Raw genomic sequence first — 15,845 nt, 5'->3', positions numbered from 1 at the left:
CTGCTCTCCACTGTGCCAGTCGCCCCAGATGTTTTCAATAAACACAAAACACATGCATAAAACAAACCTGTGATTCATCAAACATATATCTCTTTAAATGGCTGGTTAACCTGTTCAAGATAATATATATCGTGTGAGAGAAATTGGAGCGGCTTCATACCGCACTTGTTCTTGTTTTGGTGTGAATCCGGAGCTTTAGTCCTGTTGCCTTTATCTTTTTTTAATGTATTTTATCTGTGTTATGTGATTTCTGTTGTGTCTTGTGACTGTTGCAGCAAAAATGGTTTTCTCATGTTTAATATATAGATATATTCTATCCAGATTTATAGAGGCCTGTTGTCCACAGAAACAGTTCACCCAAATCCACCAAAGTTATATATTTGAAATCAAAGACTTTTCTAGAGAGTTGACAGACATTTTTCATTGAATTAAACGGAATATCACCATTAGTACTTTGGGAATACGAGCATTTCCGAACATAAAACATAATACTCCCCTAATGTACAAGCCTGAAATGAGATACAGAAAATCTCATCTTGAAAATAATATACATCAATGTATCCAATTATTCTGGCAAGAATGAGACATTTTCACATTGAAAAACAAAAGGTAAATCCGCTGAAAGGAATCAAAGAAAAAACAACGTGGTCCATGCCTACTAAACAGTCTTTCCTGATCCAATGTGAGGTCCTGGGACAGGGATGTCGTATGTGTACAGATTCTAATTTGTGATTTTGGGGCAATACAAAATAAACAGAATTGAGCACAAGCCACAAAGCTGCCGAATGGGCTTTTTGCAAGAGATTAATATTGATATTTGGTCATTCATTTAGTTGGTGTTTGAGTTGTGTTTGGAGCATGTACAAATGGCTCACATTCTTGTAGCCGAGGCTCTGCTGTTTATTCTGGTAGGGAACAACAATATATTTGTTATGTATTATTGCTTGTTGATAACGGTTTATGAATAAACATATACATTTTTCTCTGGTCATTCATGGAGTGGGGGGCTTTTGGCTTGTAATTAGTTATCTTTCTGAGGCCTCTCCAGACATAAGCAGTCACTTGCAGTTTCTAAGAGTACTGTCGTTTATCGTCTCTCAAAGTCTTGCTAAACCTGTGTTTTGACTATTTAAACATGTCCTTGTCCTGGCTCCTAAAAGCCTGTTACTTTATCAGCCTTAGCTGACAGAGTTTAGCTGTGAACCAGGGATAGTTGTTTTTTTTTCACCCTGGTGCATGATGGTACACAGCTGTCTTCACAGAAGCTTATGTATGATGTCACAGCAAGACTGTTGATAGCATTCCTGAAAACATCCCAGTCTGAAGATCCTCCAGAGCTTTACTGGTCCACTGCTTTGATTTCCTGACAACAGGCTTACAGAGCTTTAATTTCTGCCTGTATGCAGGAATCAGATGGACCACCACGTGGTCAGAGAGTCCCAGTGCAGAATGAGGGATGGTGTGATGGCCCCTCTTATTGTTGTGTAACAAGGATCCAAAGTGTTCTCCTCTCTGGTTTCTGTATTTGGGGAGTTCATGACTGAGTTTTCCTTTGTTAAAGTCCACAAGGACCGGGTTGGTTCGCTCAATACAAAATATCTGGTTGGCGAGTGTGCGCTGTGCCTCCTGCACGTTGCCCTCTCAGTGAAGCACAAAACGGAGGATGAAGAAAAGTCTCTTTTTCTCCCCATCAGTAGCCAAAGTCTTTCCAGTTTGTTGCACAGTGAGCGCACCTTGGTGACCACTGCCCGGCAGTGGTGTGCAAAATCCGTTGCGGAGCAAACAAGCGCACCAGCATTTTTTCTTCGCCGACACCGTTGAACTGCATGACTGAAGGTGAGCACACCTTTGACTAGAATGTCCAGTAGTTCAGCAGTTAAAATAAAAGATGGAAGTAAATCCGCTGGAATCCTGATGTTTAATGACCTCACCCAGATGAAAAAAAAGTATACGAATTTAATCTTAGCATACTTGAAGCACTACTTATCATAAGTATATTTAAAGTGTGTTATTTTGGAACAACTTATATTGTACTTAATATATTTAAATAGTATTGAAGTACTATTCGAAGTATATTTTAATATATTCTTTGTGCCATTTTAGGAATAATGATCTTGCTGTTGCCATTGATATCAACTCCTGGAAGAACATCTGTAATAACATCTTCTCAATGTCCCATAGATCCAAACTGCAATTTGTTCAAAACTAAATATACAGAGTTTACCTCACCTGATATAAACTACACAAAATGGGACTCACAACACCTGCACACAGTGTAGCCTACATTAAATATGACTGATGACATTTCACATATCACCTGGCTTTGCCTTTGCCCCTGTTTTCAATTGTTCCCAATGAGGAGAGAGCGTGTGCAGCATTTTATATGTGGCCGCAAAATCAAAAAAGATTATCATTGGGCGAAAATAACATAGCCTTGGATTTAAAAACAGATTCAAGACAATAAGAGCATGTTGCAATGAGTTAAAGTCCATTGTGGCTCAGTGGAGAGCAGGGTCGTCATTCAATCAGAGGATTGGCTGTTTGATCCCCGGCTCCGCTAGCCCATGTGTCCTTGGGCTAACTTTACCCCAAATGTCTCCCGTAGCTGTGTTTACGATGTATAAATGTGTGTGAATGTTAGTTACTGCTGATGTGCAGGTATAACCTTAGCTCCTCCCATCAGTGTGTGAATGTTAGTTACTGCTGATGTGCAGGTGGAACTTTAGCTCCTCCCATCAGTGTGTGAATGTTAGTTACTGCTGATGTGCAGGTGGAACTTTAGCTCCTCTCATCAGCATATGAATGGGTGAATGATATCATGTAGTGTTAAAGCGCTTTGAGTGGTCGGAAGACTAGAAAAGTGCTATACAAGTACAGGTCCATTTACCATTGTCTCAGAAGAAGGAGCCGAGGAGCATTGCGTGTTTCATCTGGACATGAATGTTATTTATATATTAGAAAATATAGAGGCCCCAAAGGATCAGAAACAACGTTACTAAACTGCATGCAATCTGTTCATAACAAAAACAAACTAGCTACATTACAACCAATACCAGTATTCACCAGCATGTTAATTAACATGTGATGATGGTTATTTATATCCTGTATGAAATACCTTGGTTTGGTCAATCTATACAAACAGAAAGGTTGATGTACTGTATTGTGTCTTACTCTCACTTCTGGTGTGAAAATGTCTCATTTCTTATTTACTATTACGATCGCAATCTTTCTGACCTGGCCACGGCACGTATGCAGCAGCGGGACATGTTGATGAAGGACGAGGAGGAGGCTCTGGTCTGTAAGGTGGTCTCAATGCCCCTCAGCAAATCATTGGTCTTCAGCAGCAGCAGCATCTGCCGGGGTACTCGATTCAACAGCTCGCTGATCTGAGGCAGGTACTGAGCTGCATTGTTCCGAATTTCAACGTCCTGCCAAGGGAGACAGACAGGGAGACCATTATGTACAAGTCAAAGACCCTGTCCACCCACACTGATGTTTTCACAGATTTTGACTAACCTTATCAGGGTGGATGCACAGGCCCACTTTCATTGTCTCTTCTAGATCCGTTAGGGAAGGACAACATACCGTTTGCCTTTATGATTTTTATTAGTATATGGAAGTTTGTCTGTTAATATACTATCAGTGGGGATTTGAGTGCATTCGAGTCATAACAGTAGCTAACGAGGTGGGGAAAAAAGCATAGGAAACTTTTAAATGTAGACATTAGAGGTGTGACTTGCTCGTTGGTTATTTATGTTTGACTGTAAAGCTCTAATTAGGGTGCGAGCGACTGACGAAGTCTGTCCGAGAGGACCCTATTGAAATTTCTAGGATATTTTTGAACATTGGGAGCATTTCTGGGGTACGTAGACATTTTTAAAACTAACCATATTTAGCACGCTAGTCAGGCTTGGTGAAAATAGCCAAGATTAAGGAGTAAAATTTTTGCAATTCATAGTTGCTCTCTAGCACCCCCTAAAATTTGGACCGGCGACGTCCCTCACCCAGAATGTCCGATTGACTTGATTTTTCACACATGTTCACTTACACCTGCTCTACAAAAAAGCCTCTCAGACCCCTAAGGTCCGCCTACTTTGTTTTTCCGCCATTTTAAATTTTGTGAAAAACACCTAATTGACTTTCTTAACTACATGCTTGGTCTAAATCAACAAAACCTGATATCAATCAAATCATTGAAGCCAGATGACGTAGAATCTGTCAACGGTTTATTTATATCTCATTGTGGTAAGGATCTATGGCCCAATGAACATCTTAGGGGTGTGTCTTGTTTTTCAATGCTCATAGCGTCAACACTATTGGGACTAATCACTTTGAAACATTTTTCCTAAGTGCGCATGGCATGCCTTAACTTGCAAAAGAAATCTTGTACAATTTGAACACTAGGGGGCGCTACAATAATTCGCCGAAGTTGCCCGTTTTTGGCACTTTTCGCCGTTATACATTTACCGTTATCTCCCACAAAAATGATCCGATCGACTTCAATCTTCTTTCCAGCATGATCAGAAGGCCATGACCATGATTATTCTGCAAAAGAACGTCGCTTTCACCGACTCTCACTTGTCCTTAAAAATATTCAAATAAAATCCCACTTTCTGTGCTTTGTTATGCTAGAGACTGTTACTTTAACTAAACCAATCTTTCCAAAGATAATTATGCATGATGCCAGTCAAGCCCTGAACACATTTCCAAGAAAAAACATTCTAAATTGTCATTGGAACACCAATTAAAAAAATAAAATGACAAGTTTTAGACCAGAATATGTATTTAATATATATATGTATATATATATATATACATATATACATTTTTTAATCCCTTTTTTTTTTTACCTTTAATTTACATGACGGGGTCTAGACTTCACGTAGAGACACGTGATGCATGTATCTGTTCACATTCTCAAAGCGCCCCTACTGGCCAAAAGAAATAAGCCTAAAAATGCATCAGATTCACATGTAATTTACACAACATGGTCTACACTTCACGTAGAGACACATGGTGCATGTTCACATTCTCAAAGTGCCACCTAGTGGCTCAACTGGACTTGCTCTAATCTGCCCCAAACTTGTTGTGCTTGTTACAAGTCACAGCCTGAGGATATCGACAAGCTTAATTTCACTCATATTTGAAGCACCACCCACTGGCTCAACTGGACTTGCTCTAATCTGCCCCAAACTTGTCATGCTTGTTACATGTCACGGCCTGAGGATATCGACAAGTCTAATTACAGTCGTAGTCAGAGCGCCACCTGCTGGCTCAACTAGATTTGCTCTAATCTGCTGGGCTCAATTAGTGCTGGGCAAAGATGAAAAAAATTAATCGATTAATCGCATGATTTTTCTGTGATTAACTGCGATTAATCGCATTATGCGCAAAATTCAAGAATGAATTAAAAACTAGTGTAATGCACGCTTTTATTTTAAAGTAATGTTATCAGAATATTATAACAGGCACTCTGGGAGCAACAGCAAGTTAACATACAGAATATAAATGTTTAAAAAAAAATTCTGAACAGGTCTAGCTGGAATTTACTGTGCAGGGGACTTTTTAGTCTGTAAAGCCTCTGAAAAAATAAAGCAGTTACACTGACCCCGCCGCCATCTTTGTAGTCTGCTCCATTTCATACAAATCAACAGTGCGTCTTGAGGCTCATACGTCTTGAGGCTCATACGTCTTTCGTTGCGATTCTAATGCTGCGTTCACACCAAACGCGTTCCGAATATTCGCAACATGTTTGGTGTGAACGCAGCATGAGGACGCTCCTCAGACCGACCTCTTCCACTGCAGTACTCAGCCTGCAGTCCACTGCTCTCCACTTGGCCGAGGCATGTGTTCATTGTTCCTGCATTGGTTTATCCACAGTTCTCCTGCACGCCGCAGTAGTCTGCCGAAAGTTTCGCTCCACTGGTTGTTTCAGTGCTGTGTAACGCCTTTAAGTCGTACTTCATGCTCGTAGTACTCCGGTGATAAGATAACTCCAGTTTGAGTGGTTACAAATAACTTTGCTTTTATTAACTACGCCGTCTGGTAGAGATTTAAAATGAAAATGTCCATTTAAAAGTACCTTTCTCCATGTTCTCGGTCAATGTGTACAGCAGCATTAAGCCCCTCCCAATGCAAAAAAAATAATGCTGTTAACACATGATAGAATTATTGTCTGCGTTAATGGATTGCTGCGTTAACGTGCCCAGTCATAATATATATATATTAATGAGTAAACGGTAGTTATGTATGTATAGCATATGGCCGGCATATTTATTTTTGTATATGTGTATGTCCAGATTGAGAAAAGAAATTTCACAAATTGCAGGCAAAGTAATAGAAGAGAAGGATGAGGGGATTAAAACAAGAATACTATTAAGCAGAAATGACAACATAGTGTAAATGACTGAGCATAAGAAATGATGAAAGAAGAAAGGGAGAGACAGGGGGATGGCGTTTGCCTCCATTATAACTACTTGTTCTCTTTGATGTTGAAGATGGCTGCTTGAGTCTCCATGTGAGCGTCAGTGTCCTGCTCTACTCTACTTCAAAGGCCTCTCCCTGCTGCACGTCAACAGGCCTAAATTACACTATTAGTCATGGAACAAAGTGAACTTCAAACTTACAAACACTCATTGAGCAATCTTAAAACAGAAAGTAAAATCAGGACTTTAGTACAGGACTTTACAGAAGTGAACTGAACAACTGTGAAATTACAAGCTAATTGAGAAAAAAGGAGTGGAGAAATACCTTTTTTTATATCAGCCAAAACTCGAAGCACAAACAATATGTAAGTTTATATTTTCCTGTTGATAAAGCTCTGTGCAGTTTGATCTGTTTTTTAACCATTACCAGCTCACCTGCCTTCAGGCCTTCAAGCTGAAGGAGGTAACACAACCTGATGAAAGTATTGCAATATTTATATATTTGCAATAATTCAAATTGGATGTCTGTGGTGACAACCCCGGAAAAAGTTGGTGTTTTCAGATAGGAAAAAATGCTTTGGTGTACTTGACCCCAAATTTTAGCTGGAACACCTAATGACATGCCCTCCTCCCAGTCAAAGCACCTACTGGGAGGAGGGCTATCTTCATGCACCAGGAGTCAGTGGACATCCAGAGACCAATCACGGAGGACATTCACATCTGGCATCAGAACATATTTGAACAGAGACAGAGTTACTATCTCCCTCCATACAGAAGCTGTTATCATCAAATATGATCTAGTTCCATATTTAGGTTACGGGATGACACCATGAAAACGAACAACTCAATCGTTATTAAAGAAAATCCAATAATACATATTTTTACTGAATTTTGTGAAACACAATGCATCCAAACGTTTTCATAGCCCAATATTTGAATTCCTGCATACTGTGGTGTGTGTGTGTGTGTGTGTGTGTGCATGTGAGACAACAGCATTGTTAGAGCTGTCTGTCCAGATAAACAAAGAGTTGACAGGCACAGACAGACAGCTAGTCAACTTCCTGACACAGATAAACTATCTCTGTCCTCTCTGTCTCATACCCACAGGAAGTAATGTGAACAAACAGAACTTGTGCAGCAAACAAACCAATCTAGAATCTCAGAAAGTCAGAGTTAGTGCGATTCCTGAAGCCGGACAGAGCGGCAGGTGTGCCTAATGTCAATCACAACTGCCAATCAATGCCCTTGGCCTTGTTATTTTATTAACGGAGGAATCCTTTCCAAAACGACCACCAGCCATTGCAAAACATTTATTGACTTAGCATTTCTTGCAAGAAGGTTGATGCTTTCTGAACTGGGATTTGGGATTTGTTGGAGCCGGCCATCTAACAACCATGGGTAGTATAGGACATGATAGTATTTCATCCTCCAGCAATGGCTTGGGTCTCACTGTAAGCAGCTTACTTTACTTTACTTAGTTGTACTTTCTCTATAGGCATTGAGCATTGCCCTTAGGAGGCACATTTAGGAAAATTCCAGGAAAAATAAGCAAGTAAGGATGTATGGTATTTTTCCTGGAATATTTGCAAACCCCCTTGGTTACTTCCCACCTCTCCCAAATTATTTACTTAAACAAAACAAAACAAATATGTGAAGACAAACATAATACTCCAGCTCCCCCCAGTCCAAAAGACTGGGGGCGGGTGTTCTGAAGTGCTCTGCTGAGTCCAGCTTGGGGAATAACAATTAGTAGCAATTATAGGAGGTTGGCTAGCAGGCCTCACAGCTGTCAGAAAGACACAGAGAAGGCGACAGTGCTCTCATTTGCATCTGAAAGCTTCAATAAGAACATATTGTATTGTGAGAGTGGTGCGATAATAAGCCACGCAAAAGGCAAAGGGAATGCAGTTGGAGGGGGATGGGGGGATCTGTGCTGTTGATTTTCTTTTCTCCCCAATGTATTAGAGAATCTGCAGGATAATGTCATACAGCAGCCAACAGACATTAGAAAATTGTGGGCAGCAACCACGGGAGAGAGGAAGAATGTCAGAGAAGATCTGCTGTCAATAAGGCCACTTTCACTCTGCAGAGTAGGCAAATGAAACTGTACTCAGGGCTGAAAATAAATTATGCTAAACAAATGGGCATGTTGACTACCATAATCATTTTGGGGGGTTTTACTTCACTTCTCTGAGAAGTGATGTTAGTAAAGTAAATGTGTCCTTGTGCTCAGGCTGAGGGTTGAAGTGTTAAGAATGTGAGGCAGTTTTCTCCAGTAAGAACATTAACTGAAGGTACAGTATGCTCCAAACAAAGTGGTTGTTGGATTGATGAACAGCATCGAAAGCCCCCTGCCAAAGTCACAACAGAAATCATCGAGGCTTTCGAGCTGTCACATTGAACTGTCCATATTGGTTTATTTTGACAGGTCATTGTCCTACCTATATGTCATCTCCAGACATACTGTCACTGACTTTATTTAACACAGCCTGAAGCTATGGTGGGAATACAACAAAAGACTGAGACGCCTTGCAGACAACAGAAACCACATGCAGTCTGATTTCAGATGTCATCAGGGCCTTTTCCTGAGGCCAGCCTTGGAGTGAGACAAGTAGCTGCACAAGTAGCTCACATTTAAAAACAATTTTAGAGGACAGACCAGTATTCATTAAGGAGGCAATATTACTTGTACTATCATTGCTCACATGATTTAGTCTGGATTGGCTGATAGAGATGGGACAAAATCCCAGATTCATAACCATCAAGCGTTCGTACCATCCTAACCATCCTAAGGCAGCTGGTTATGTGAGGGTTACAAAATAGTGTATGTGGTAAAAGTAGCACTATAAATCTTTATTTAATTACCTTAAATGACAGACTTTGGCTGAAATTAAATGTCCATGTTTGTTTTATTTTTCAGGCCCTTCCATATTATTTGGCGACAAGCCACATATATCAGAGCCCTCAGAGAAATCCATGTTTACCAGTGATAATTAAATTGATTTTGTACGGCCCAAAATCAAAAATCACAAATTTGTTTTAGAGGCCTTTACAATCTGATTATGACTTATATGGTGACAGAAATGGTATTTACAAGTTGGAAATTGTTAATTACACGCTGCAGCTTGGAGCTTTACTTCTTTAACAATAACTAATCAATTCTAATTAGAAAAGACTGTTGAATGTGCGTGCAAAAAAGCCCAGCTCTAAAAGCACTCAACATTTGCTTAGTGCATTGGATTACATTAACACTAATGGAATGCATCATCAGGACTTAAAACTGATCCATGCATAAGAGAGTGAAAAGAGGAGATAGAAGATGACAAAGAACAGAAAAGAGGAGATGTCAGCATAGATAACAAAGACAAAGCAAAGCAGATGAGTGGATGTGGCCACAAAGATGTCTCAAAATATCTTCTTAGCTCCAGAGTACTTCACAATCAACAAGTGTATTCAAGTAGAGGGCACTAGAGTGGAGTGTGTGTGTGTGTGTGTGTGTGTGTGTGTGTGTGTGTGTGTGTGTGTGTGTGTGTGTGTGTGTGTGTGTGTGTGTGTGTGTGTGTGTGTGTGTGTGTGTGTGTGTGTGTGTGTGTGTGTGTGTGTGTGTGTGTGTGTGTGTGTGTGTGTGTGTGTGTGTGTGTGTGTGTGTGTGTGTGTGTGTGTGTGTGTGTGGTCTAGATGGGAGAGCTTTCATCTCAGCTGAAGTGGGAGACAGAGGGAGGGAGAAGAGCATGTCTTACTTTCTCATTCTCACATTGGAATGCAACTATTGCATAATAATGTACATAAGCGTAGATTCTTTCCTAATTTTCTTATTATTATTGTGTTAAGGTTAGGCAATCTTCATGGTTATATTTAAAACAGGCTAGGTAATGATTGTGGTGATTGTTAAAAGACTTTCTAGCTATCCCAGTACTTTACCCTCTTTCTCTAATTTATTTTACTCTTTTATCTTGCCTGTGACTTTTTTTCCTTCTCATTTGCTTTTTAAAATTATGACCACAATTGATTACAGATACAAAAAAAAGAATGTAAACTGCACAATATTTTTTCAAAAAAATGGTGTTAATAATCTCAATGAATCACAAAAGACTCAAGTGCCATATTCACACACAGGAGCAACAGGAGAGACCCGATAAATGGAAAAAGTACATGAGTCAGAGAAGTTGTTTCACTTGGCGCTCCAAAAAGAGAAATGTGGAGAACCTTTAACCACAAATGGACAGACTATTATATGTTTATTGCTCCCACAACCAGTTCAAAAGCAGTATGTCTCATATAAGCGATATTAAACACGAGATAAAGCACAAATCCTTGCGCAAACGTACCGACTAACATATTGGCACAGAAAAAGAATCAATATGATCAGAATCCTGACACATGAATTAACTGACCAACAATGATGTTAACAGAGAGCAGAAATGAGCTGAAACAAGTGGTTTAATAACCACATGAAGTCCCTGTACACACATTTCTTTTTTTAGATGACAAGAATACAATATCTTGACTCTTTTGATTGACATTGTTTGAACTGAATCGACAGTTGCAGGACAATTCAGTTAAATATTTTTTTCTAAAATTAAGTAGCTTATTTTACTTTAAATAAAAGATCATGTATTTATTATTAGAGTATGTATTATTTATAATTAATCCAGTTGAATTTGAAATCCGTAATAATAAATATTGTTTGGATGTTATACAATTTTATTTTATTTGACAGTTAGTTGTTGACTACATACATATGTTAATACACTTGTTGGCTACTTCAAAACATATGGAAGATAATCAAAGAGTGCAATATTTGAAATTTTTGTGATGTTCCAGGTCTTTGCATGGGGAAATTCTCTCTAACTGGACCTCCCTGAACTTAGTTGGATACCCCTGCTGTACACTTTTTTTAACAGTGTACACCAGGCTGTCAAATGTTTTTATGATTGCATTTGACAGCCTAGGGGAATCCTGTTTGAAATGTAATTTTGTAGTACAAAGTTTGCTAATTTTAAAACTTCAAGGAACATATTGGCAGTGTTATTCTTCAGAATACACTGATGCTGAGTTTTCTTATTGACTGTCACTTTGGTGGTAATCATGCAGTTTCAAACAAAAACTAAAAAAGTGCATTTATATGTGCTGATCACAGTCTTGCTTTCCAGAGGATGAACCCTTTTGATTAGAATTTCAATGACTCCATGAGCTGTCCAACCAACTTTAGACCCATGATTATTCATGCTCTAAGAATTTCAACATGATCACTGTGTTATTTGTTCAGGCAGAAGGTGTGATACTCTGTACTGTTGGCAAGGTTTAGGTTGAGTTTGAAATGTCGAGTCACTTCCTGTGCAGCTCAGTAAAGTGTCCGCAGGAAGTTAGGAGGTAGGACCTCCTCATAGGGTTGGTTCCAGTGTCGGCAAAACGGATCCTACTCGCCTAATCTGTCTGAACTAACATGTTGTTTTAAAATGTTCTACCTCACTTTATCAAAGACAAACAATGCAGAGAGACTATTAACATATTGTGCTATGATGATTAAGAGCATTCATCTGCGTCATTTTAAAGAGATATTCTACCTAGAAGTTTTGACTGTTTTTAGATCGCGAAAAAGGATAAATTGCCCTGTGATCCGCCACTTTCACCTGCAGATGGAAGATCACGGAATTTCCGGATTCCTGCATCAGCAGGGCCATGGCAGGAGACAGGGCCACGAAGGCGGGAGGCCGGCCCACAAGGCAGGATACATCGCGAAAGAAGCCGGACCAATGAGGCCAGGCCCTTGAGGCAGGGAATGGATAGTTGTCATTCGCTGTTCTCTCCATCGCCAGAGGAGAATAAGCTGGCAGTTGAACCCGGCAATATAGACCAACCAGTCTGTCACCGATCCTAGTATTGTAGAAATTCAATTCAAGTACAAATCCCGGATGGCCTGTTGCAACGAGCCCGGCACCCCATACTCCCAGAGCAGCCCCCCACAAAACCACTGAGGGTCTCAGCCTTCTCCAAGTCCACAAAGCACATGTTAGGCAAACTCCCAGGACCCCTCCAGTAGTCTTGTGAGGGTAAAGAGCTGGTCCACAGTTCCACGACTGGGACAAAATACGCACTGCTCCTCTTGAATCTGAGGTTCGGCAAACGGTCGTAGCCTCCTTTCTCAGCAACCTGGCATAAGCTTTCCCCGGGAGTAGTGTGATAACCCAATAGTTTGAGAACACTCTCGGGTACCCTTCTTGAAAATGGGAACCACCAAACTGGTCTGCCAGTCCATGGGCACTGTTCCCGACCCCTTTGCGACATTGAAAAGGCGTGTCAGCCAAGACAGCTCAACAATGTCCAGCGCCTTCAGCATCTCAAGGCAGATAGCATCCACCACCACCACCTTGCCACCAAGGAGATTTTATTTTAGTGTCCACCAGGGATATGGGTGAGACCTCCCCCCGAAAAAATATTCAGACACTGCCTCCTCTCTAAAAGGACATGTCGGTCGGGTTTAGGAGTTACTCAAAGTGCTCTTTCCACCCTTCCGGGTCCTCAGCTCTCCTTCCGCTCTCTACTTTCCCCTCTCTACTCCCAAGCCTGGGGTAGGCCCTGCTTTCCCTTCCTGAGTCGTCAGATGATTTGCCTACAACTTATGTACTGCCCAATTTGCTTTCTGAACCTCCCTTAAGTTCCATGAAAAGATGGAATAAAGGACTTCCGGTGGAGAGCGGTATGGAGTAGTCGCACGCGTTGCACTCCGCCTCAAATTTTTCAATAAGAACTTGTATTTAACCCAAAACTTTAGTAAACAGCTTCTACAAAGGCAGATACTGTGCTTAAACGGCACCATGGCCACCAGAACTAAACTAAAGAAGGAAGATGCAAAAAAAGATGAGCCGGAACCCCAGGCTAGTCAGATTAGCATGTCCGCTCTGACCGGCCTGCTGGAAGAACACCGCAAGTCCATATCATCGGTCCTGTCTGCCGAACTCAAATCTGATTTTGCATCTCTAGAAACCAAACTAGATGTGATACAAACCACAGTGACGGAAAACAGCGAGCGAATCACGAGTCTGGAGACCAACGCCAATTCAAACATGGGTCGCTTTCAGGACTTCGAAAGCTTGTGCTTGACCCTCCAAGCTAAAAACACTGACCCAGAGGGATGAAGCCGACGAAACAACCTGAGAATCATCGGGTTGCCAGAAGCCATTGAAGGTCCCAGACCCACACACTTTATCTCAGAAGTCCTGGTGGAAATACTCGGCAACGAAGTGCTACACACATCCCCAGAGCTGGACCGGGCCCACCACACATTTGCAGCTAAACCACGACAAGGAGACAGACCCAGACCGGTGATTCTGTGCTTCCATCGACATCTAACCAAGGAGCTGGTGATCCAGGAAGCCTGAAAGCGTAGGAACAACCTCAAATACAAAGACACCCGCATCTACGAAGACTACTGTACGCATCTACGAAGACTACTGCCCCGAGGTTCTGGAGCAGCGTGCAACCTACCATCATGGCTGAACTGTACAACTTGGGCCTGCAATCAGCTCTGCTATACCCGGCAAGACTTCAAATCACGGACAGAGAGGGTAATAAGAGAGGTTTCTCATCTGCCGAAGAAGCCACCAGCTTCACCAGAGTACGACAGGATGGTGCAACCCACCAAGCGAAGCACAGACCTTGGGTAGCCAGAGCAGCTAGTTAGCCGCTAAAAGATACGTTGCTAAACTCAATCAGGCCCAGCTATGTCGGTAAGAGTTTGTTATTGTCACTGTGTTCGTATTTCTCAGGGGTAGTAACTCAGACAGTGTTGTTACAATGACCGTACAGGTCATTGTTTATTTTGGCTCACCGCACAAGCATGCTAGATCGGGGAGAGAAAAGCCCGGCTGACTCCCCAGTCCATTTAGTTTATTTCACGGTTTGCAGTATTAGAGGAAGTTGTCCTCCAAACTTTAGTGCTGATTTAAATCGGCTTTTCTGTGGCTGTTTAATTTTTTGTTATGCTGTTATTATGTTACATTGTTTACTTTAAACAGTTAATCGCTGATGCACTTCAGGACACTTTTCAAACTATTATGCGGTTTACAATCTATGCCTGCACCTGCTAAAGGTAAAACCGTGAACTTGGGGAATAGCGACCAAGGAGACAGGTAGGATTATAAAAACCGGAAGCCTTAGCCTTAGTAATTTATGTTACTTAATGGGAATTATAATTATTATTATTTTTTGTTTGTGCGTTGCTGCCCCCCCCCCTCCCGTCACCGCCACAGTTGTCATGATCCATGTGTAGCGCTATGACATCCACAAGCAAGGGCTGTCGTTTTGTTTCATGGAACACTAGTGGAGTCAATGGAGCTGTCAAAAGAGGCCAGGTGCTGTCACACATACAACAGCTTAAAGGGGACATTATATTTCTTCAAGAAACGCATCTCAAACCCTCTGAAGTCTCATGTATCAGGAGACCGTGGATGAATCTGATACTTCACTCCAAATTTTCTAATCGATCAAGAGGGGCAGCTATTATTATCAGTAAAAATATCACATTTGAACCTTCAACATCCGTTGTGGACCCTAATGTGCACTTTGTGGCAGTATCGGGCAGGCAATACCCCCGTGATATTGGCAAGTATTTATGTCCCTGTCTGGGATGATGTTAGATTCATAAGCCACCTCTTCTCATCTCTCCCTTACATAGACAGCCATTACTTGTTCCTGGGAGGTGACTTCAACCTTATTCAGGATCCTTGACAGATCTTCCACCAGACCATATACCATTCCGCAACAACACTGAGGACGTTTACAGAACAACTTGGCCTAAGTGACCCATGGAGATCAGCTAATCCATCTGCAAGGGCTTTCTCCTTTTTCTCCCACGTTCATCATACATACTCGAGAATTGACTTCTTCCTTATTGATAACAGACTTTTACACTGGACCAACTCCAGTACATACCATAGTATAGTAATTTCAGACCATGCCCCTATTTCAATTGACACATGTTTTCCTAATCATAGCTTTTTATCAAGACAATGGAGGCTATCTCCCACAATACTATCTAACACACAATTTAAAAGACTATTCTCAGAAGAAATGTTGAACTTTTTACAAATCAATGACACCCCCGACATCGCTAGAGGAGTTATTTGGGAAGCATGTAAAGCTTACCTACGTGACGCAGACTCTGCACTTTACGACCAACGCCTCAAACTCCAGGCCGAGTATAATCTCCTGTCGACAACTAAAATCGAGAAACAATTGCTACACTCAAGGCAACATTATTTTGAAATGGGAGATAAGGCAGGTAAACTCCTTGCTCACAAGACCAGGGTTAGGGCATTGTCAAGACTGATCCCTAGGATTAGGTCTCCCTCTGGAAATGTGTTTTATTGACCCTAAATCCGTGAATTCTGTCTTTTTTAGCTATTATTCAGGGCTTTA

The 15,845-nt window shown here is 41.2% G+C and overlaps 1 protein-coding gene across 2 annotated transcripts in view; it reads right to left on the bottom strand.

The window, feature by feature from the left end:
- adck1 (aarF domain containing kinase 1) overlaps positions 1-15,845 on the bottom strand; it is a 93,019-nt gene that overhangs the window by 1,870 nt on the left and 75,304 nt on the right. For both annotated transcript variants that reach the window (XM_034562937.1, XM_034562938.1), the window contains exon 10: positions 3,235-3,428. In XM_034562937.1, the coding sequence (XP_034418828.1) occupies positions 3,235-3,428 (194 nt within the window). The remainder of the gene's footprint in view (positions 1-3,234; positions 3,429-15,845) is intronic.

This window comes from Cyclopterus lumpus, chromosome 22, assembly GCF_009769545.1.
Source record: "Cyclopterus lumpus isolate fCycLum1 chromosome 22, fCycLum1.pri, whole genome shotgun sequence".
Lineage (NCBI taxonomy): Eukaryota > Metazoa > Chordata > Actinopteri > Perciformes > Cyclopteridae > Cyclopterus > Cyclopterus lumpus.
The sequence above is the reverse complement of the archived record's forward strand: the minus strand, read 5'-3'. Positions and strand labels throughout refer to the sequence as shown.